Source organism: Urocitellus parryii, chromosome 6, assembly GCF_045843805.1.
Source record: "Urocitellus parryii isolate mUroPar1 chromosome 6, mUroPar1.hap1, whole genome shotgun sequence".
In the NCBI taxonomy this organism is placed as follows: Eukaryota; Metazoa; Chordata; class Mammalia; order Rodentia; family Sciuridae; genus Urocitellus; species Urocitellus parryii.
The window spans coordinates 76,080,546-76,103,003 of record NC_135536.1 but is presented as its reverse complement, the minus strand read 5'-3'; the positions used below and the strand labels follow the sequence as shown (position 1 = coordinate 76,103,003).

At 35.6% G+C, this 22,458-nt stretch overlaps 2 protein-coding genes and 1 non-coding gene across 5 annotated transcripts in view; 2 read left to right on the top strand and 1 right to left on the bottom strand.

Moving 5' to 3' along the window:
* Wdhd1 (WD repeat and HMG-box DNA binding protein 1) overlaps positions 1–3,862 on the bottom strand; it is a 61,421-nt gene extending 57,559 nt beyond the window's left edge. For both annotated transcript variants that reach the window (XM_026384129.2, XM_026384128.2), the window contains exons 1-2: positions 3,596–3,862; positions 1,781–1,892 (exon numbers count right to left, since the gene is read on the bottom strand). In XM_026384129.2, coding sequence (XP_026239914.2) covers positions 1,781–1,892; positions 3,596–3,672 — 189 coding nt within the window. In that variant the 5' untranslated portion in view covers positions 3,673–3,862. The remainder of the gene's footprint in view (positions 1–1,780; positions 1,893–3,595) is intronic.
* Positions 3,863–4,069: 207 nt separating this feature from the next.
* On the top strand, positions 4,070–22,189 carry Socs4 (suppressor of cytokine signaling 4). Of its 2 annotated transcripts, none has more exons than XM_026384135.2 (2): positions 4,070–4,327; positions 20,477–22,189. In XM_026384135.2, the coding sequence occupies exon 2, from the start codon at positions 20,570–20,572 to the stop codon at positions 21,887–21,889; it is 1,320 nt and encodes a 439-aa protein (XP_026239920.1). In that variant the 5' UTR covers positions 4,070–4,327; positions 20,477–20,569; the 3' UTR covers positions 21,890–22,189. The 2 variants fall into 2 exon arrangements, with proteins under 2 accessions (XP_026239920.1, XP_026239919.1); XM_026384134.2 differs by having other exon boundaries at positions 4,070–4,357.
* Trnaa-agc (transfer RNA alanine (anticodon AGC)) lies at positions 20,036–20,108 on the top strand. Its single transcript has one exon. It is a non-coding gene; the product is annotated as a tRNA-Ala (tRNA).
* Positions 22,190–22,458: the final 269 nt, after the last annotated feature.

Genomic DNA, 22,458 nt, shown 5'->3' with positions numbered 1-22,458 from the left:
TGTAATCCCAATGACTCAGGATACTGAGACAGCATCAACCCAAGTTCAACATCAGCCTTTCAGCAACTTAATGAAAACCTGTTTGTATGGGGATACAAAGAGGGCATGGGAGGTACCAGGGATTGTAGCTCAGGGGTAAAGCACTCCCAGATTCTATCACCTTTAAAAGTACTGCAAAAATTTTTAAAATTGAACAATTAAAGTTTTTTACTTATATTTCCAGAAACTAAATATATTCATACTTCTTTAAGCCTAAACTGTTACTGGGGATTAGCAATATATTTTATCCTTGCCAATCTTTTTTTTTTTTGGGCACCAGATATTGAATCCAGAGGGACAGGGACTTAAACACTAAGCCTCATCCCTAACACTTTTTATTTTAGTTTTTTATTTGGAGATATGGTCTCACTAAGCTGCTTAGGGCCTCACTAAGTTTCTGAGGCTGGCTTTGAGCTTGTGATACTGCTGCCTCAGCTTCCCAAATTGCTGGGATTACAGGCATGCACCACTATGCCCAGCTTCCTTGCTGATCTTATAGGGGGGGAAAAACCTGACTGTTTAATTTGCACTTCTTTGCTTATTAGTGACAGCTCATATTTAATACACATTGATCATTTATATTTATTCTTATGGAATGTATCTTCTACTATATATGACCTATTAAAAAGAATATATAAAATGTTTTAAGACCATCTCCTCTACTTTAATGAGCCTGAGTTTGGAAAGATATTTTTCTTTTACCCAAACACAATACACCCAAATTAAAATTCATCACAATAAAAATTTTAGTGGTTTTTAGATTCTTAATTTTCTGAAAACATGTCTTCACTCTCTTAGTAATCTATATCACAGTTTCTTATTTATTTCACACAAGACATTGGAAACGTGAAATGTGCATATATTGAAAGTTAGTGAAACATTACTATTTTCTTTAATAACTTCTTAAATTATCTGAGTTAGTGAGTGTCTGAATCCATTTTGTGCTGCTATAACCATATCACAGACTGGTAATTTATAATGAACAGAAATTTACTGGCTCATAATTTTGGAAGCTGAGAAGTCCAAAATCAAGAGATTTGCATCTAGTCAAATTATATTATTACACTATGTGCACGTATGAACATGTAACAAATCCCATCATTATGTACAACCACAGTGCACTAATAAAAAATGTGGAAGAAAAAAAGAGATTCGCATTCAGTGAATGCCTTCTTGATGTGTCATCCCATGACAGAAGAGCAAAGAGAGAGCAAGTAAGAGGACCCAACTCACCCTTTTAAAATTAACTAAGTTCTGCAATGACAAATTCACTCCCACAGTAATAGCATTGAACTATTCATGAGGGCAGATCATGATTAGTGGCCTAATCATCTTTCATTAGGCCCCACAACCAACTAATGTGGTGTTGGGGAGTAAGTTTGCAACATAAGCTTTCTGAGGGACAATCAAATCATAGCAGTAAGCCAAACATCCCATTGATGTTCCTCTCAAATAATAAAAGGGAACACTTTAACTTTTCTTAAAAGCGCAATTCTCTTGTAAATATCTTAATTTGTTCATCATTAATACTCATTAATCACCTTCAAAAAACCATTCCCATTTTACCCTTAAAATTTTGGGGCAATCTGTGGCGTTATTATGCATCTTTAAACATAACTTCATAAGAGAAAAAAACAAAAAGGTTCATCTACATTTAAAACTTCTATAAAAAAGATTTTCACTCAAGTAGAACTATCACATGCCAGTATCATTCACATCAGTTGATGTGACTGTTTACTACCTTCAAAGCACATGAATATGCCTTTTCTCCAACATTAATGGACTTAGGATCATCATCATCCAAGTCTTCCCAAATTCTCACATCACCATCACTTCCACAAGTCACAATACAACTGTAAAGGAAACACATAGTAAAACGTCACCCAGTTTCAGGCATATTGATTTCTTTTTAATGGTACCTTTCTATGTAATTTTTAAAAAAATTAAGGTATTACCAATATTTTCCCCCCATTTTATACAAACAAACCTCAATAACAAACATTGATAACTTCCCATTCTATAAAAGGAAGGTGAGTTTAATATTCTCCACAGTTCTTCCTTGGCATAAAATTATTCCCTTTGCCATAACATTAAAAAAAAAAAAAAAAAGCTGAGTTTACAATCTCTGCAACAACAGGGACCATTTATCTTGCTCATTATTGTATCTCCAGCACCAAGCAGTCTCTAAAACTTTAATAAATAAATGTTTACTGAATGAATAAATGGATTAATATATGAGTTGTTATCCAAAGGTGATTATCCCAATGGCTACCTGTATCTTGTTTTTTGTTTGTCTTTGCAGTGCTGGAAATGGAATCTGGGGTTTTACACATGCTAGGCAAGCACTACACAGCTGAAGTACACCCCTGCCTCATAAGTCATTTTAAACCTCTAATCTTCCCAGTGCTTTTATTTTTCCAATGTATGTCCTACCTGGACATACAAAAAGAAGTATATATAATTTTGATTATAAAATTAATATATGGCAAAAAAAGAAGCCATATAAAGAACTGCAAATTTCAGAAGATTTTTTTTAAATACCTTTATTTATTTTTATGTGGTGCTGAGGAACGAACCCAGTGCCTCACACATGCTAGGTGAGCACTCTACCACTAAGCCACAACCCTAGCCCTTCAGAAGATTAATTCCTACAGAAGAAAAATGGTGTTGAGGAGTCTAATGTCACGTGATTTAGGCAAGTAATAAATTTTCTGTTCTTTTTCCCAGAGAGAGACAGAGAAGTGGCAATTATATTGGGAAGTCAAAAGGACAAGTAGGTTACCCAAAAGGGAGTGCTTCTGTATATCCTGTCTGCCCCTTATTTTTTACTCAATGAAACAACCTGAAAAACACTCCACATATGCAAAAATCTTAACTTTCAATGGTGTAGATTGCCCAAAGTTGGAACTAATCAAATGATGGACATTCAGGCTATTTCTGAACTTCATTTCTTAACAATATTCCTGTATTGAATAGCTCTGGGAATCTATTTTCTTGCAAATGTACATTCAATGTTCAGTCCTGCAAGAAATATTGCTTTATCAATGGCTATTTTTTTTCATAATTTCAAATAATAAAGCCCAATTCACTGGGAAAAAAAAAAGGGGCAAGTAGGTTGGGCATGGTGGCACACGCCTGTAAATCTGGCACTCAAGAGGTTGAGGCAGGGGGATCATGAGTTCAAAGCCAGCCTCAGCAACTTGGTGAGGCCCCAAGCAACTTAGTGAGACTCCCTCTAAAAAAATAAAAAAGGCTCAGAATGTGACTAGTAGTTAAGCGCCCCTGGGTTCAATCCCCAGTACCAAAAAAAAAAAAAAAAAAAAAAGGAGGATGTTAAACCAAAAAGAACTGCGGACTACTGAATTTGGCAAGCTAGCAATATCAAGTGATCTGACAAAATTCATAATGTGAGATGCTGAGAAAATAAAAATATGGACAAGAATACGGGCTAGCATCTTTCCAACTCCTTTGGAAATAAGATTTTAATTTTTCTCATGGACTAAATAAAGTCCTAATATTTACACCTAAAAACATTCTTTTTCTCCAAGAAGCTTACCTTCCAGTATCATCAAAACAGACGTCTGTGTGTCCTTCTGTATGTCCATATCTCATCGGCTTCTGTGTTGCAGGCATGTTTTCTTTTCCCTACTCGAAAATGTCTTATAAAGATGGTCTATTTTCAAGGCGAGGAAAGCGGGGAGTAGGAGGGGAAAAGAAAGGTTGGTCTCCTCCCGAGCACACTCTCCACAGCCCCGATTCCTCCAAGCGACGCAAGTGGGTGCAGCAGAAGGTCTGTCACACAACAAGCCGGGAAGGGGACACGCTTCTCCGCTGGCGCTACCAAGGTGGGCGAGGACTCACTGTGGCGAAGAAGGCTCCGCGCCTGAACCAAGAAAACCCAGCGCCCGCGCAGACCGGCTTCCCGCGCTCCAGCGCGCTCGGCACGCTGCGCCTGCGCGGCCCGCCCACGCCCAGCGCAGGTCTCGATCGAGGTCGCTGATGGTGGCGTCAGCTGCGCGCCGGCCGCGAGGCAAAGAACCGGCTGCTGGGACAGTGAGCGTGGAAAAGAGGGAGCTGAACGCGGAAGTGGTGGCAGCGCCCGGGTAGCCGGCGGAGGCGGTGACCGCGAAGTCAGACGGGAACCGGTCGTCGAGGGGAGGGGCACGGGATTGGCAGGAAGGCAACCGCCTGGTAGGATCCACCGGAGGTGCGAGGAGTGGCTGGGCCTTCTTTCTCCACTTGAACGTGTGCTGAGAGCCACGGCTATGGTGATGGCGGCAATTACTCGGTCAGCCCCAGTTAAGCTGCCCTTTGGGAGGTGAGTGGGGGAAGGGTGGCCTCTGCCAGGCTTTGCAGCCGGGGTCGTGCTCTTTCCTTCCTGGCTGTCCTCCCATGCGACGGATCCAGCCCCTCCTTGGAACACAGTTAGAGACAGATCTTTTAATTTCTTCTCTAGAAAAGAATAAAGCGAGGTCCTTTAATCTTGGCATATTTCGTACCCTCAGCGTGTCACTTCTGTAGAGATGAAGAATTAATACTTATTTCTTGAGACTCTATCCAGGGATCCCTTTTAAAAAGTATCTTCTGTTTCCCGATTCATATCCCACTAAAGTTCACTGAAGTGTATGTTTAGATCCAAAAGAAGAGTTAAAATTAAACGACCTATTGTTGTAGGCTTCATTTGATCTTGACCATCAAGTTTATGCTTTTCTTGTCTTTACGTTTTCCGTATTGATAGACTGGTCTGTGATGAATATCTTCACAATGACAATCTCTCGTTAGTATTTATCTTTGAGAATTTTTTTTTTTTATGGTACCCACCTTTCAATTTCAGTCAGACCATTTTTTTTTTTTACCTCAGTGAGACGTCTTTCCGTTGCAGAGATTTCCCTATTTTCCAATCTATCTTTTGTGAAAAGTTGAGAGCGCAGTTAGACAAATTGGTGTTCTTGCCTTGGTGGCATCATAAGAGGGGTTGTTTTTGGTACTAGGGCTCCAAATAGGCTTGCTAGACGCCAAGGTTTGTGTATGAATGAAAAGGATGAGTGATTGGCTCAAATACAACTTGGAATTGTGGGGAAATACCTACTGTTCATTTCCCACAAGAGCAAACGTACCTGAGATGCTGCTCTCTAAGTGAATTAATTTTATTTAGAGATCATTCATTTTTTAGGTAGACTGATTCATAATTTTTTATCCAAGTAATTTAATATCATTAGATAGAGTGGGTGGTTCAAGATGAACTCATAATATTCATCTCTATGTTGAATAAATCATGAGATTTCAGAGTAGTACTGTTCAGAGCTCAGCATAAGAAGAATTTGCAAATTGAAACAAGAGTTATAGCTATAAAATGTTTTAAATGGAGTATCTATAAATCTGTCCATTTTTTTGTGCCTTAGCAATCAAGCCATTTGATTCACAGATTAAAGAAAATTCTGCTTTGTAGATTTCACATGTATGAATGAGATTCAGCTTTAGGATTGAACAATCCAAGGTTTTAATTTTACTCTTGACACATTGTGTGACCTTGAGTATGGTTCTCTCCCGAAGTCAAATTCCTAGCCTCTGAAATGGAGATGGTACTTAGTAGCACCCAATTAGAGTATATAGGAGATACTAATGGATATATAAAATTCATTATTATTAATGTCTTGTATTATTAATGGGATACTTTGGGTGAGTGTGTAGTAGTTTTGTTTAAAGTGGATTTAAATCATTATCCAGTAAAATGTTTTAAATATTAAAAGATTTGTTCCTGCTTTTGATAGTATGTTTTCATAATTCCATTTGCTTAAGTCAGTGCCTTTAGTGAGTTCATGATTCTGTTGAGGGAAATAGATAACTGAAACAACATATACAAGATGATAGTGCATTTATGAAACCTATGTAAATTAAATACTGTATTAGTAAAATTGTCTGGTAATTTGAGATAATATAGCTGTTTTAAAAGAAACCAATTTAGCTGTGTCACTGATATAGGTGTCAAAATTTTCCAAAGGAATGTGTTCATCCTTATTAACATGCATATCTCATAGGAGAAGGTAACTGAATGAACTAGCTGAAAATTAAGTCAAGGTCGAAAATTCATTTGCCGTGAAGGTTAGTCTGCTATGTTGTCAGGACTTTAGTACCCTTAGGCTTACAGATATTGTTGGTCTCAAGGGCAGTAGGGTGAGAAAACCGATATATCACCATTCTACCAATGGTAATATTATCTAAATCTTAACAATTTATCCAAGAGGATATATTGGTATTGCCTTATGGAAGGAGTTTTAAAAATGCCTTTTCAATAAAATATGTACTCCATGTAAAAATTAGTAATCCTTTGAAAGATAAGACTAGAAGAGAGGATAACCAGAGCTCAGGAGAACAAAGTATTGAAAAAATAACATTGAAGGCAGATTAGAAGTCTGAAAATTTCTATCTCCGAATGTATCCTGAAAATTACTAACTTACTTACTTTGGTGGTAGATATTATTGCACATAGTAAGGTGTAAAATGGTATGATACAGTAAAAGTCACCTTATTCCAAATACCCAATTCTGGCAAAAAAAAAAAAAAAAAAAAAAAAAAACACAAACAAACAGTATTTAAATCTCATGTTGACATTACTAGGTTGATTTTTACCACTGCAAGACAGATATAATAAATATTTCATAAATGAAAAACTTAAGAGTTGGAAAGATCATGGTTTATCTAAAACCACACACCTAATAGGGGTGGTAGTACATACCTGTAATTCCAGGAAGTTGAGGCAGGAAGATTGCAAGTTCAAAGCCAGCCTCAGCAACTTACAAAAGGCCCTAGCAACTTAAGGAGACCCTTTCTCAAAAATAAAACATAAAAAGGGTTGGGGATGTGGCTCAGCCCCTGGGTTCAATGCCCTGTCAGAGCATAGGTTTTTTATCTAATCCAAGATATCCTACCACAGTCTCTCCAAATAATAGTTATTGCCATAAAACTTAGAATTTAAAAACATCAGGACATAAAAACGAATTTTATTTAAATCTAGAATTCCTTTTTACTAGTTTGTAGGTGAAACTTGTTACTCAACCTTACATGTAAGTAAGCATATGTAATTGTAAAGTAGTGAAAAGAATAATCTATAATCAGTTAAAAAAAAAAAACTTGGCGCTGGGGATGTGGCTCAGCGGTAGCGCGCTCGCCTGGCATGCGTGCGGCCCGGGTTCGATCCTCAGCACCATATACCAATAAAGATGCTGTGTCTGCCGAGAACTAAGGTAAAAAATGTTTAAAAAAAAAAAAAAAAAAAAAAAACTTGCTTGTTATTTCAGTACCACTACTATTAGTACTATTAGTTAGCTTACATGAAACTACAAATTTTGGGTCATTAAAAGCTTGTGATTTTCACCCATGTTATTTTTAAGTAATTTAAAAGTGTAAAACTTTTTTAATGGACCATAATATTAGGAGTAATAGAAAAGGTTTTATGACATTTCAGAAATTCTGGAATCTCCTAAATTCAGATTTTTAAGTATGTTTTTGTTCAGATTTTCTGCCTTATATATAGCCTTTATTTCCTCTCTTTCCTTTTTCCTTGATTTTGGCACTTTTATCATGTCATTTTTAGAAAACTTCTGAGTAATAACATTTTCATTAATCTCAGTATGTTTTTTTCATATGTTTTAATCCTGGCAGTTAAAACGTGCAGATTTTACAGTGAGAAAAGTGAAGCCAAATGAGGCAGAGGGTTTTTGTTTGTTTGTTTCCCCTCCTTGCTAGAGATTAAACCCAGGGCTTCACACGTGCCAGGCAAATATCTTACCACTAAATATATTCCCAGAGATTTTTTTTAAAGGAGGTGACATATCTATGAATGGCAAGGTCTGAGTTTACCTACCATTTTACAATTTAGCAACTCATGCTATTTCATCTGCACTGTGGTGATTTTAAATATGGGATAGTGAATAACTGTAGGTTCTTAATTTTTATGGGTTTTTAATTTTTTAAAATTTCCTTTTTAGACTAAATTGGTCTTATAGAAAGAAAGAGTTCAGGGAAATAGGCCAAAATGTCAGAATTGCTTACTTCCAGGTACTTGAATTATAACCTTTTTTGCACCTTCTCAATTTTTTTCTGAACATTTCTGGTTTTTTTTGGGGGGGGGGGGTTTGTAGATGGAAACAATACCCTTTGTTTTATTTATTTATTTATTTTTATGTGGTGCTGAGGATTAAACCCAGTGCCTCACATTAAGCAAGTGCTCTACCACTGAGCTACAACCCCAGCCCTGAACATTGATTTACTACTTACTGAGTATATGTCGTTTTTATAATTAAAAATTATAAATTTTTAAGGGAAAAATACATCTTTCCAATTTATTCCATAAAATGTTTTAATAGTACAACTTTTATATTCGGCTTTCTAAGATACTATTGTCCTTCTACTTTTAGAAGTCCATGTACTGCCAGCTCTTAGTTTTCTACTTTCTTCATTCCACATTAACCTTCTTTAACAATAGGTTACTAGACATTTCAACTTATTCTTAGTAAGCTCGGGAAACATACATTCGTTTTAATAATTTCCCCAAAATTTGTTCCACAAAAAATGTTTGTGGAGAGTTAAATATAGGAAACCTTGGCATAAACAGGTTTCTTTACTGAAGTACCTCTTAGAACTTTTTGTTAAGTATGTATTATAATCTTGCAGAGGAGAAGCATTTTCCAAATGTATTTGAAAGGGGACCTCTTTTTCCCCAGAATATGAATTTTTTTAGTATCAATCATTAATTATTTGTTTGGTTTTTAAAAATATTTTTTTAGTTGTAGATAGACACAATATCTTTATTTTATTTGTTTATTTTTATATAGTGCTGGGGATCAAACCCAGTGCCTCACATATGCTAGGCAAGCAGTCTGCCACTGAGACACAACCCTGGCCCTTAATTATTTGTTTTTAATGGACAAATAATTATATGTAATTATGTGATACAGTGTGACTTTTTAATTTTTATTTTCTAATTTTATGTTTTTGGTGGTGCTGGGGACTGAACACAGTGGTTCTCTACCACTCAACTACATCCCCAGCTTTTTTTATTTTTTATTTTGAGACAGTGGCTAAGTTGTCCAGACTGGCTTCAAACTTTGTAATCCTCCTGCTGAGCTCAGCCTCTCTAGTAGCTAGAATTCATGTACACCACTGCTCCTGGCTCAATGTGATGTTTTAATCAAAGTATTTTTTAATAGAATGCTTCAGTTAAGCTGATTAGTATATCTTTTACCTCACTGATGTAGTTTTTGTAGTGACAACATTAAAAATTTTAGCAATTTTGAAATATACAGTTTTATTAACTGATTACCATGCAATGTGAAAAAGCACTAAAACCTACTTCTCTGCAGAATATGTATTAGCATCTTTCAGAAATAGTGTTTACTAGATTTAGAAACACTGGCATAATCGAACTGTAATTGGGAAAGAAAGTAGAAGAGGTAGAAGGCCAGGCACAGTGGTGCATGCCTGTGATCCCAGCAGCTCAGGAGGTTGAGACAGAAGGATCTCAAATTTAAAGTCAGCCTCAGCAACTTATCAAGACCCTGTCCCTGTCTCAAAGGAAAAAACAAAAACATGGGCTGGGGATGTGGCTCAGTGTTTAAGCTCCCCTGGGTTCAATCCCTGGCACTAAAGAAAAGGGGGAAAGAGGTAAGGAAGGGTACAAAGGTACTAAACCAATGATTACTTTTTTTTTTTTTTTAATTACCATCCAGTAAAGTCTCTTGAGACCTAGGTATCTGTTTAAAGGGAGATATTTATGGGAAAATTAACCTGTATTGCTTTTGTAATGAGAAAATTTTTTTTAGTTCAAATATTTTTCTCATGTGAATAAACTCATTTTCATATTTTTTTCTGTAAAAAATATTTCAAGGAATTCATCTGTTGTCTGCTATCCAATAAATTCCACAAATTCTATTTGCAGAGCCTACATATTTCTCCAGTATCTAATGCAAATATTACGGACTATGATCAGAATGCTTTCAAGGAGTTTTTGGGCACATGATAGCAGGTAAAATTGGAATCATGAATTTAGTAGGCAAAGTCCCAGGCTGAAATACTACCCTGAATTTATGAATTCTTTATGTAGTATACTGAATTATTCTTTATAGGATCAGTTTATTTCAATCTAGTATTTATGGGAATTCTGATCTTAGATGTAGATCAGCATTTTAGATATAGGTAGTTAAGTGAAAAAAATTAATACATAATGTTGTTATCCAGTATTCTAAAGAATACAGAATAATTTTCCAGAGAAAGTTTAACTTCTTAATTATTATATTTTAATAGTTTTCTATAGAAATCTTTAACTAAAATCTCTTTCCTAGTCTTATTGAGTAGAACTAAATATTATTTAATTTATTAATGAAAGTGCCACAGTGGGCATTGATTTTGTTATCCCTGTCATTGCAGTTGGTGGTAGAACCTGGGACCGAATGGAGAGTGAATCTGGGAACTTGCTTTTTTTTTTTTTTAAGAATTTATTTTTTACTTTTTTAGTTGTAGATGGACACAGTAGCTTTATTATATTCATTTATTTTTATGTGGTGCTCAGGATTGAACCCAGTACCTCACATTTGCTAGGCAAGTGCTCTGCCACTGAGCCACAACCCCCTCCCCGGAACTTGCTTTCTTGACAGAGCATTTATTATGTAAACTCTCTCTTTAAACATGTGCCTCTTGCTCACTAAGAAATAATGATTTTTTTAAATGTCACAGTTTACTCCCCAGGGCAGTGTAACATATCTCCCTCATAAGAAATTAATTATTGAATGAGGGATTCTTTTGCCTTCATTTAAAAAACAAACAAACAAATAAAAAAACGCTGGGATTACAAACGTGTAATCTCAGCGACTCAGGATACTGAGATCAGAGAATCTCAAGTTCAAAGCCAGCCTCAGCAAAAGCAAGGCCCAAAGCAACTTGGTGAGATCCTGTCTCTAAATAAAATACAAAATAGGACTGGAGATATGGCTCAGTGATTCAGGTATGAATATGTAACAACAAATCCCCTGAGTTCAATCCCTGGTACCAAACAAAGAAAAAAGAAAAAAAAAAGGTCTTTGCAACCACTAACAAAGATCTTCAATTTCAGTATGCCTACTTACCTGGGTTTAGTTCTCAGCACTGCAAAAAATACATAGACAATTTGTCAGACTCTTTCAAGCTATTATCTTTGATGTCTATCACAAATTGGTAGTAAAGCCATCATTTCAAAATATATCATTTTGATCTCCTACTTCGTTTATGCAGAGATTATTAAAATTCTAAGAATTGGGCTCAGGATGTAGTTTAGTAGCAGAGCACTTGCCTGACATACAAGAGGCCCAAGTTCAATCCCCAGCACCATAAAAAATGTAATTAAAATAAAATCTCAAGAATTAATCTCATTTCGATTCAGAATTCTACACTTTCTTTTTACATTTGGAGTTTACATATATAGGCAAACACCAAAGCACCTCTCTTAAAAATTTTTTGGTCTTTGTAATAAATAAAAATAATTTTATCTTTATTGAGAGCAGTATGATTGAATTTTGTATTTTTAAGAATTTTGAGTTAGTGAAACTTGTGTAAGAGGTTAGAAAATTTTCTTTCCCCATAGGCAAGTGTAAAGAAATAAGAGTTTCATTATTGTTATGACTTTTTATAACAAAATCAAATAACAAAGAAGGAAATTCTGAGTATCTTTTTTCCTAGTAAGATGTCTTCATAGCAAATGTTGGTTTTTTTGTTTGTTTTGGTTTGGTTTTGGTACTGAGGATTGAATCCAGGGGTGCCTTTACCACTGAGTTACATCCTCAGCCCTTTTTATTTTTTATTTTGAGACAGGGCCTTGCTAAGTTGCTGAGGATATTCTTGAACTTGTGATCCTCCTGCCTCATCCTCCCAAGTTGCTAGGATTACAGATGTGACCACTGCATCTGGCACATAAATGCAGAAAATTTACTGCCTCAGTAATTGTTAAGAGATTACCTATAAATAGCACAATTCACAATAACCAAACTATGGAACCGGCTTAGGTGTCCATCAACAAATGAACTGATAAAGAAAATATGATATATATACACAATGGAGTTTTATTCAGCCATAAAGAAAAATGAAATTATGGCATTTGCAGAAAGATGGATGGAACCAAACACCATGATGTTAGCAAAATAGGACAAACTCAGAGGGTTATATTTTCTCTCCTATGCAGAAGCTGGAGAGGAAAAAGAAAAACAGTGGTGGGGCTTGATCTCCTAAAAATCAAAGGGAAATCAATAGAAAAAAAAGGACCAAGGGTTGAGGGGGAGGGAGGGAGGGGGGAAATGCTGAGGAGTGATATTGACTAAGTTATATTGTTACATTGAGTACTAGTATGAATATGTAACAACAAATCCCATCAATATGTACAACTGTAATGTACCACTAAAAAGTGTGTGTGTGTGTGGCGGGGGGATAAAAATGAAGTGCTTTGCTCAGCTCCTGGTGCTGCTGATATTCTGTATCAGTGGTGAGTCCAGAGGAAGATGAGAAAGGAGAATAGGGAGGGAGGTGAGCTCTGGGGCCCCACATCTGCCACCTGTATGTTTGGTTCACATGTGATAAGTGCAGGTCTTGGTCTCTAAAATGAAGCAGATGAGGTTGAGCTCTGTGAAAGTGACAAAGATTCCAGAAGGAGAAAGGATATGTTCTCTGGTAAAGACTCATACACAGAAAGAGGAATATTGCATGGATGAATTCTAGAAATTATTGCTTGCTAATGCAGAGTTCATTTTTAATATTGAAAAATTTTGGAATATAAATTGAAAACATACCCTGAAGTAATCAGTCACAGAAAAACTATGAAGAGTTTACTTATATTATGACATTACTGATGAAATGCATGGATGTTTTCAAAATATACCTATTTGCTAAATACCTTCTGAGAATCTTAGTAAAGGTCTTAAATTTGGAGCACTTGTCATTTTGTGGAAGAAAAATGCTTAACTCCTCATAAAAGCTCAACAAGTTATGTAAGTACTTTGCCTTGAATTAACTAGCAAGTTTTGTGTGTAGTAAGATTTCTATGGTTATATCTTATTACAAAGTATTGTAAAGTTTCTTTTAAAATAATACAGTCCTAGTCTGGGGCTGAGGCTCAGTGGTAGCACACATAAAGGTCTATCAACAACTAAAAAAATTTTAAATAATAATATAGTCCACAAATCTAATCTAGATCATGTGCAGCAGTTGCAGTACTCTGATAGTGAGTAAAGTAAGGAAGACTGCCTTAACTTGACAGCTCTTGGGACTCCCACTCTTCCCTCTAGAGCTGCATACCATCAGATAAGTGAACATATGACAATGAGGGATGGTAACATTGTCAGCCATATATTCAATTTAATCTTATTTTTTTTTTTACTTTTTAGACAAATATAATTAGAAATTAAATTTTCTTCCTACTTTGAAAACTATAATAATTCAGTGACATTCTGGACTGTTGTGTCTCACAACTAAACAGTCAAGGTCACACAAGAAACAGAGATACCTTTTTCTTTGGGTCCTCTGATGGCTTCTCTGATCTTAGGGGTCCATGGAAAGAGAGAGAATACGTGCTGAACCCTTTTATTGGGGAGAAGCCATTCAAATGAGGCAAGAGGTCAGGTTTGGGGGTGGGGGGAGTCTAACTTCATGATGTCTGCTGTCTGCAGATTGACTGACATCTGGGAAGGCCACACCCAAAGGCAGAGCAAGAGAAGGGGACATACAAAGGGATTTTCCATGGAACATTCTATCCCAAATAGGGCACAGGGGTAGCATTACAAAAGAATAGATGAGTGTAGCTCAACCACAGGGGTATACCTTTTCAGAAGACTGCCCTTGCTATCTGAGTGGGGAAAAAAACTTGAGTCAGGAATCATGGCACTATCACACCAGACTACAGTGATCTTACAGTTCCTTGTGGTGCATCAGGACTAGAAGGCATGGTAACTCAATGTAGCTCCCCACACTGGACCACATATAAGATAAGGGAGAACAACATTTTACAAAAGTGATTTTGAGCATGAACTCATAGTTTTCTAGCAAAATAATAGCTAGGAAAATTTTATGTGAAACTCTAATAATTTTTTTTAGTACTCAGGATCAAACTCAGAGGCCTCACTTTTTTTTTCCTCAGTTTTTTTTCCCCTTGTCTCCATGTTTGTTGCATTTATTTTATCTGCATTGCTTTACGAAGTGATAACAAACCAAAGGAATATGTCTTAATACTGAAGGCTGTCAATCTTGACAATTTTCAAGTAGGGCCAGCCCATTATTAATGGTCCTAGTTCAGAGCACTTGACAATCCGATTTAGAAATATATTGTTAATTTATAAATAAAAATATTTATAGATTTATAACATATACAAGATCATGCAACATAGTTGCCATCATTAATTATATTTCTACTACCAAGATAGATGAGTTATTGTTATAAGTTTTGAATCATCAAAGTCACTTTAAACATAATAACCAACAATGCCTAACTCAAGTCCTGTTAAACTTATTAAAGGTTTATCCTTTGAGATCTGAACAGATTTTTATACACTTTAAGTGAAGTTTCTTTTGAAAGGGAATATTTTAAATACTTAAAATATTTGGCATAGCAAAATTTAATCTGTTTTTCTCTATTTTCAAGTTACATTTTCATTTTCAACCAAGTATCTGTACATGAAAAGCTAAGAAGAATATGTAACCTGAGACAGATGCTGCTACTGGGATTAAATTAGAGATTTTTAAAATTTGTTCTTTTATATATACATGATAGAAGAGTGTATTTTGACATGTTATACATACATGGAGTATAACTTATTTTAATTAAGATCTCATTCTTGTGGTTGTACAAGATGTGGAATTATACTGGTCATTTATTAGGGGCCTCACTTTCAAGGCTATAATTCTGAGATGAATACAAAACAGAAGAAAATTTTCACTCTGAAGTGTGTGAAAATGTTTGGAATACTCGGCCTAAAACAATGGTATTTTTCACTTTCTTTTATGGACATCTGCAGCATTAGCACAGGTAAGAAGTTCACCTAAAACCCATAGATAGTCCATCAATTGGTACCTATTACTTAAAATTTGGTAAGCCTTAACAAAGTAAACTTGTATAGAGAAAGTCTGGAGATTAGTTCTCTGGGGGTAAATGACAAATTTTCCCATAGCTTTGTGGTCTATTGAATTTCAGCTGTTATCTGGCATGTTGGTCTTTTACTTTAAAACACTGGGTTTTCTCCTCAAAATTATACTTAGAAAAAATTTTTTTTATAATTAAGTATTGGAATAGAGATATTCTGTGATTTCTTCATTATGAACTTTCTGTAAAACTGACTTAGTTACTTTAACAAAACAATATCTGTTTTATAAATACATGAAAGTATTTTTTTAAGTATTTATTTTTAAATTGTATTTGGACACAATGCCTTTATTTATTTTTATGCGGTGCTTAGGATCGAACCAAGAGCCCGCACATGCTAGGTGAGTCCTCTACCGCTGAGCCACAACCCTAGCCCCCAAAAAAGTATATTTTAACATTTATTTAACTTAATGCATTTCCATGGTTAAACTGATTACTTTATGTAAATTATTTCATCCCCAGTACCCTGGGGAAATAGCATCCATTTTGCAGTTGGATGCATTGAGGTGTCTAGATCATACACATAGTACAAAACAGGATTGGACTCAAACCGTGTTTCTAATACCTGCCATCTCTGTGCTATGAAACCACATTCTTGCCATATATGTATATAAAGATACTGAAAATGTTAAAACAGATACTGCCAGTTGATGAGATTATGATAGTTGTCACTTGGTTCTACTTTCAAATATTTTAACTCTTTGATTTTTTTACCTTCATCTTTCTAAATAGTATATTTATGCTTTTTGTGATTCAGCAATTTTTACACGTTGTGTTGAATTCCTCTTTTGGTGAATAGGAATTTACTTCTATCCTCTCTCTCTTTGCATCCTCACATTAGTTATATCATAATTTTGATGAATACTTAAATAACATGCACTGCTGAGCAGGTGGTTTTTATGTGTTCCCCCCCCCCCCCCCCGTTATTGGTGATGCTGGATATCTAATCCAGAGCTTTACACTTGCTTGCCAAGCCTTCTACCACACAGCTATACCTGCAGCTCCTATTTTCTTGGATAACTTTCTTATTTTTCTGTAATGATTTGTTACGTAGTCCTTTTTCCATTTGCTTTCACACTCTAAATTTTCTAAAAGTCAATCTATTTTCTCCTCAAGATCCTTCACCTTGGAGCCTTTGTCCTTGTGTGGTTATTTGGGCTGATTACCCTCTAGCAGCTCTAAACCCTCCCCTACACACACACACCCTCAAGAGATTCCCTTCTTGCTCCCCAGAACTCACATTTCTTTTTCCCTATCACACATCTTCTTTGGGTTAGAATTTACAGGAAGAATATATTATCTAATATGGGTTAAAATTTGCATGTCTGACAATTTATTTTAACCTCATATTTTACTGATAGTTAGACTGGTTATCTCTTCAAGGTAGGAAACTAATTTCTAGCTTCCAGTGTTGTTGAGAAACCAAATACCATTTTATTTGTAGTCCTTTGATTATAACTCTTTCCTTCTCAGGAAGTCTTCAGCACAGGTTCAGTGTTCCCTAGGATGAGAATTATTTCCCATTTCAGATTTTGAAATATTTGCATGTACATAATGAAATATCTTTGGGATGGGGTTTAAGTCTAAACATATAAACTTTATACATATAAGGTAATTTTACACAGTATTTTTATGGGCCTGTATTTTGACTGTGATGTAATCACATGAAGTCAGGTGTGGAATTTTCTACTTGTGGCATCATATTTATGCTCAAAAAGTTTCTGATTTTGGAGCATTTCAGATTTTCATATTAGGGCTACTCAGTCTGTGTACTTAGATGCTCAGTAGGCTCTTTCGTTATGGAAGCTCATGTCCTTTAGGTATGAGTTTTTTTGGGGGGGGCTATCTTCCAGATCTTAATTGGCTTAATACAATCTAGAATTGTGCAGCAACCATAGTGATTCAGTATGTTCACTAGGAAAATTTCCAGTATTGTTTCTTTGGTAATTTTACCTCTCCATTTTATTATTGTTTTCTCTGAAATACCTATATTGATCCTCTAATTTTTTCCCTGCCTATTTAACCATTATTTTTTCTATTTCTTCAACTTATCCTCCAAATTTTTCTCAGCAATCATTTTTAATTTCCAATTGTCCTCACCTCCTTCTTATGTCTTATTCATAGTTGTAATAACTTCTGTTAACTTGGAAGAAACCAGTATTTATTTATTTGTTTGTTTGTTTGTTTATTTATTTTTGTGGTGCTGTGGATGGAACACGGGCCTCCCTCCTGCAAAGTGCCACTTTACCACCGAGGCTCAGAAATCTGTTTTTATTGTCTAATCCTTCCACAGTTTAGTGTTTTTTCAAACTTTATGTTTTGGTCTGTCATTTATGTTAGAAGTTTTCCTAAATCATTTATGTTAGAAGTTTTCCTAAAACCTGATCATCTGTGAGTAGAGCACAACTATGCTTCCTGGATTGTGTATGTGTGTGTGTGTAGGCGGGGCTGTGTAGAGGTGAGCTTCAGGGCATGCTTGTGTGGCCTTCTGGCTTTTTATTAGTGGTTTCCCAGCTCTCAGCATCTATGTCTTTTCTCTTTGACCACTTTGTTTCCTAGCAAAGTATGTTCTCCTGGGCTGGGATTGTAGCTCAGTAGTAGAGTGCTTCCCAGCACAGGTGAGGCCCTGGGTTCAATCCTTAGCACCGCATAAAATAAATAACTAAAGGCTAGATTCTTTAAAAATAGAAAAGAAAAGAAAAAAGTATGTTCTCTTGTTCTAGTAGGGAAGTGTAAGCTTGCTCACCAGAGTTCTGGGAGTTACGTGGATGAAGGGACTAAAAACACTTTTTATTTAGTCCTTCTATTTTTAGTCCCCAGCTTCCCCTCTGTACTTTCCTATGTCTGGTATCCAAAGTCCTGAACCTCTGGTTTAGTTTGTCAAATAATAAATGTCTCTAAGTATGGGAGTAAAAACCTAAGAAATCTAACAGTTCTTAGACAAATTTTCAACAAACCTTTCAATTTTCCTTCCTTTTCTTTGCCCACACTTTCTGTAGCACTTCGTGCCTAAAGGTCCTGAACTTTGCCTGCTCTGTTGGCTTCCTTTTTATCCATGTCACCTCTACACCCAGCTCTCTGCCACTGAGTCAGTTATTGCTCCTCTATTTTCTCAGGTTATAGATTATCTGATAGTTTGTTGGAGATGAGGTTTGTGGACTTTTTTCCCTTGGCAACCAGAGCCTCGCACTTGCTAAGTGAGCGTTCTACCACCGAGCTACACCTCTAGCCCTAGGTTTGTGATTTTACTTTTTATTTTCTCTTATTGTTTTGGGCTGACTTCTGAGGAAAGAATAATTCACTCAGCCATTTTCAAACTTTACAATTATTTTTTGTATAATTGGGGAAAAAACTATTTTCATTTTGAGGGGAAATCCAATTTCCTACTCGTTAGGAAATTTTTAAGGAAGCATTAAAATCAAGATTTTATAAGGAGACTTTGGTGAATTTTGAAGACAATGAAGAATTAAGAAAGAAATACTGAAGCAGGACCCTGGTAAAGGTAGGAATATTATCAAGAATAGAAGATATAAAAAAAAGAATTGTCATAATTAAGAGGCAGCAAGGAGGCAAGATTAAGAAATTCACCCAGTCCAGTAAAGTTGGTCATACAGCTAATAAACTGCTATTCTGATACAAACCTTAGTGAATTTTCATATTCTATAGCTAGCTTTGTTGCTTCTGCTTATTGTTTGTCCAGTGGAATTTAGTCAATAAATAAGCAAAGTTATTGTTGAATATAATTTTGGCTCTGCTAAGTGATGGTATATCTTTGAAAATTAGATTAGAAACATTTTTCCCTAAGGATTTTAAATTATTATATATCAGTGGGCTCATTATATAAAAATAATAAGTCTAATCACCAAAAGAGGAATACTCTATTTGGAAAGTCTGTATCATTTATTCACACTTTTAAGCACTTATAAATTATTTTGTTTGCCAGTATGTTCAATCATATAATATGATTGTTTCAAAACCTACTTTAAAAGTGGATTCAAGGGCTGGGGATGTAGCTCAGTTGGTAGAATGCTTGCCTCCCATGCACAGGGCCCTGGGTTTAATCCCTAGTGCCATTAAAAAAAAAAAAGCATTCAAGTGCCTGAGAGTTACTTGACTTGGAATTTTTAATGTTCTTGCATTGTCAGAAACTTAATCATAATCAGAATGTTGCATAACTGTTTTTCCCAGTCTCAAAATTCATCTGCAATATATTTGGGATTATAGAACTTCTTCCCTTAGTTTCTGACTTAAAATCTTATTTCACTGAAAAATACTTTAATTCTACTTATGACCAATCATTGCCGTGAGTCTTTGTGAAACTCAGTATTTTACAATGTAAATTCTATCCTGTCTACCCAACTTTATAGGAGAGGTAATATCCTATAGAAATCTACTTGTTTTCAAGAAATGTTCAAGAGGGCTGGAGATGTGGCTCAAGCGGTAGCGGGCTTGCCTGGCATGCATGCGGCCCAGGTTCCATCCTCAGCACCACATACAAACAAAGATGTTGTGTCCGCCAAAAACTAAGAAATAAATATTAAAAATAAAATTCTCTCTCTCTCCCTCTCTCTCACCTCTCTCTTAAAAAGAAATGTTCAAGAGTAAAAGTCTAATTCCATATTTCTAGAAAGCTGCATAAATTAGTAGTAAAGTTGACATGTGTTGACAAAACTATATTCCTACTGCTTGGTGGTAATTATTTATTTAATACTTTCTTAACTTTGCAGCTTAAAATTGTTCATATTTTAATCAATAGGAACAGAAACAAGAAGAAGGAAGTAAAGGAACAGTATAGGGTAGACAGCATATAAGACTTGTAATTCTTACAATTCACTGATGTAGGGATGGGGATGTGGCTCAGTGGTAGAGTGTCTGCCTAGCATGCATGAGACCCTGGGTTCGATCCCCAGCACCACAAAAACAAACAAACAAAAAATTCACTGATCTGTTGTGAAATTTTAAAATAAAATGAAAAGAAAGAGGCAGGAAATACACTTCAAGACTAGAAATTATTCAGATTTAAGCCTGTGTTATAGCTGAGAGAGCAGACATGGCTTTTTCTGATACACATTGGAAATGAGCTATGGAACAGAACCTTAGACTCTTGACTGTGGAACTCCAAGATTACATTTAGTGGGAACAAAACACTTGGGACTGCTTTCAACATAGCCAGTACTCATCTTTTTCGTGTACTAATTATGTTTCCATCTGTGTCTAATTGGGGCTTTATATTATAAATAAAAGGTGGATAAAACATCGCTAATGACTTTTTTTCCCCTCTTTTAGATACATCCGGAAAGTGCTCAGAAGAAACATCCTGTCAGAAAAACTGAAAAAGCAGTATTTATAACACTGGAATCTGTGGATAAATTTGTTAAAATGGCAGAAAGTAGTGAAAATAATAGTAAAAATATAGATGTAAGACCCAAAACTAGTCGAAGTAGAAGCGCTGACAGAAAGGATGGTTATGTGTGGAGTGGAAAGAAGTTGTCTTGGTCCAAAAAGAGTGAGAGTTGTTCAGATGCTGAAACAGTGGATACTATAGAGAAAACTGAAGTTCCTTTAAGGAGCCAAGAAAGAAATCACAGCTGTTCATCCATTGAGTTGGACTTAGATCATTCCTGTGGTCATAGATTTTTAGGCCGATCTCTTAAACAAAAATTGCAAGATGCTGTGGGGCAGTGTTTTCCAATAAAGAATTGTAGTAGTCGGCACTCTTCCGGGCTTCCATCTAAAAGAAAAATTCATATCAGTGAACTAATGTTAGATAAGTGTCCTTTTCCACCTCGATCAGATTTAGCCTTCAGATGGCATTTTATTAAACGACACACTGCTCCTATAAGTCCCAAATCAGATGAATGGGTAAGCACAGACTTGTCTCAGAGTGAATTGAGGGATGGTCAGCTAAAACGAAGAAACTTGGAAGATGTAAACTGTTTCTCTCATACCAATGTTCAACCTTGTGTCGTAACTACCAACAATGCTTCATGTAGAGGTGGTCCCATGACTGGCTCTATGATGAATCTAGGTCCAAATAACAGTATAGAAGATAGTGATATGGATTCAGATGATGAAATTATAACACTTTGCACAAGTTCCAGAAAAAGAAACAAACCCAAATGGGAAATGGATGATGATATCCTACAGTTGGAAACACCTCCTAAGTACCACACCCAGATTGATTATGTTCACTGTCTTGTACCAGACCTCCTTCAGATCAATAACAATCCATGTTACTGGGGAGTTATGGATAAATATGCAGCTGAAGCTCTACTAGAAGGAAAACCAGAAGGTACCTTTTTACTTCGAGACTCAGCACAGGAAGACTATTTATTCTCTGTTAGTTTTAGACGCTATAGTCGTTCTCTCCATGCTAGAATTGAACAATGGAATCACAACTTTAGCTTTGATGCACATGATCCTTGTGTCTTCCATTCTCCTGATATTACTGGGCTCCTGGAACATTATAAGGACCCAAGCGCCTGTATGTTCTTTGAACCACTTTTATCCACTCCTTTAATTCGGACTTTCCCCTTTTCCCTGCAGCATATTTGCAGAACAGTTATTTGTAATTGTACAACTTATGATGGTATTGATGCCCTTCCAATTCCTACTTCTATGAAATTATATTTGAAGGAGTATCATTATAAATCAAAAGTTAGAGTACTCAGGATTGATGCGCCAGAACAACAATGCTAGGAAAAGGGTAGTAACATGGGAATAATTGCATATGTATTTTCATTTAACATTTTTTTTTGTTATTCCTCTTTGAATTTTTCTACAAAGGCAGTTGGAATCAAAAATAAGCCTCTGCTGGATCTGTTTATTTTCTATGCTACACTAATTGTTGGATGTTAACATATATTTTTAACCATGTATGTTCAGTTTGGGTTTTTATTGTGTAAATTGTATACTTAAAATTTTCTTTCCTTAACTTATAGATGGTCCAGGCATATTTGAAATTTGGTAGGCATTACAAATACATTTGGATATTCTGTATTTTTCTTTAATAATAAATTTATGTTCTTTTCTACATGTATAATATTTTTAACCTATGCTATCAGTGTTCCTATACATAAAATAGTTTCCTCATCCCCTTTTTGTTGAACTTTAAAATTCTTCAGTAAAGATGAGTGCTACGATTCATCCATACTAGTGTAATTGACTTTTATAATTTACTGTAGGAATGTTACAGGTAACAAAATGGCTTAAAGTCAAACTTTCTGTGTTTTTAATTTAAATATTAACTGTAAAACAGGATTAATCCA

Bases quoted from the DNA above. Each gene is read 5' to 3' on its own strand.
- Socs4 (XM_026384135.2), top strand. From the start codon at position 20,570: ATGGCAGAAAGTAGTGAAAATAATAGTAAAAATATAGATGTAAGACCC.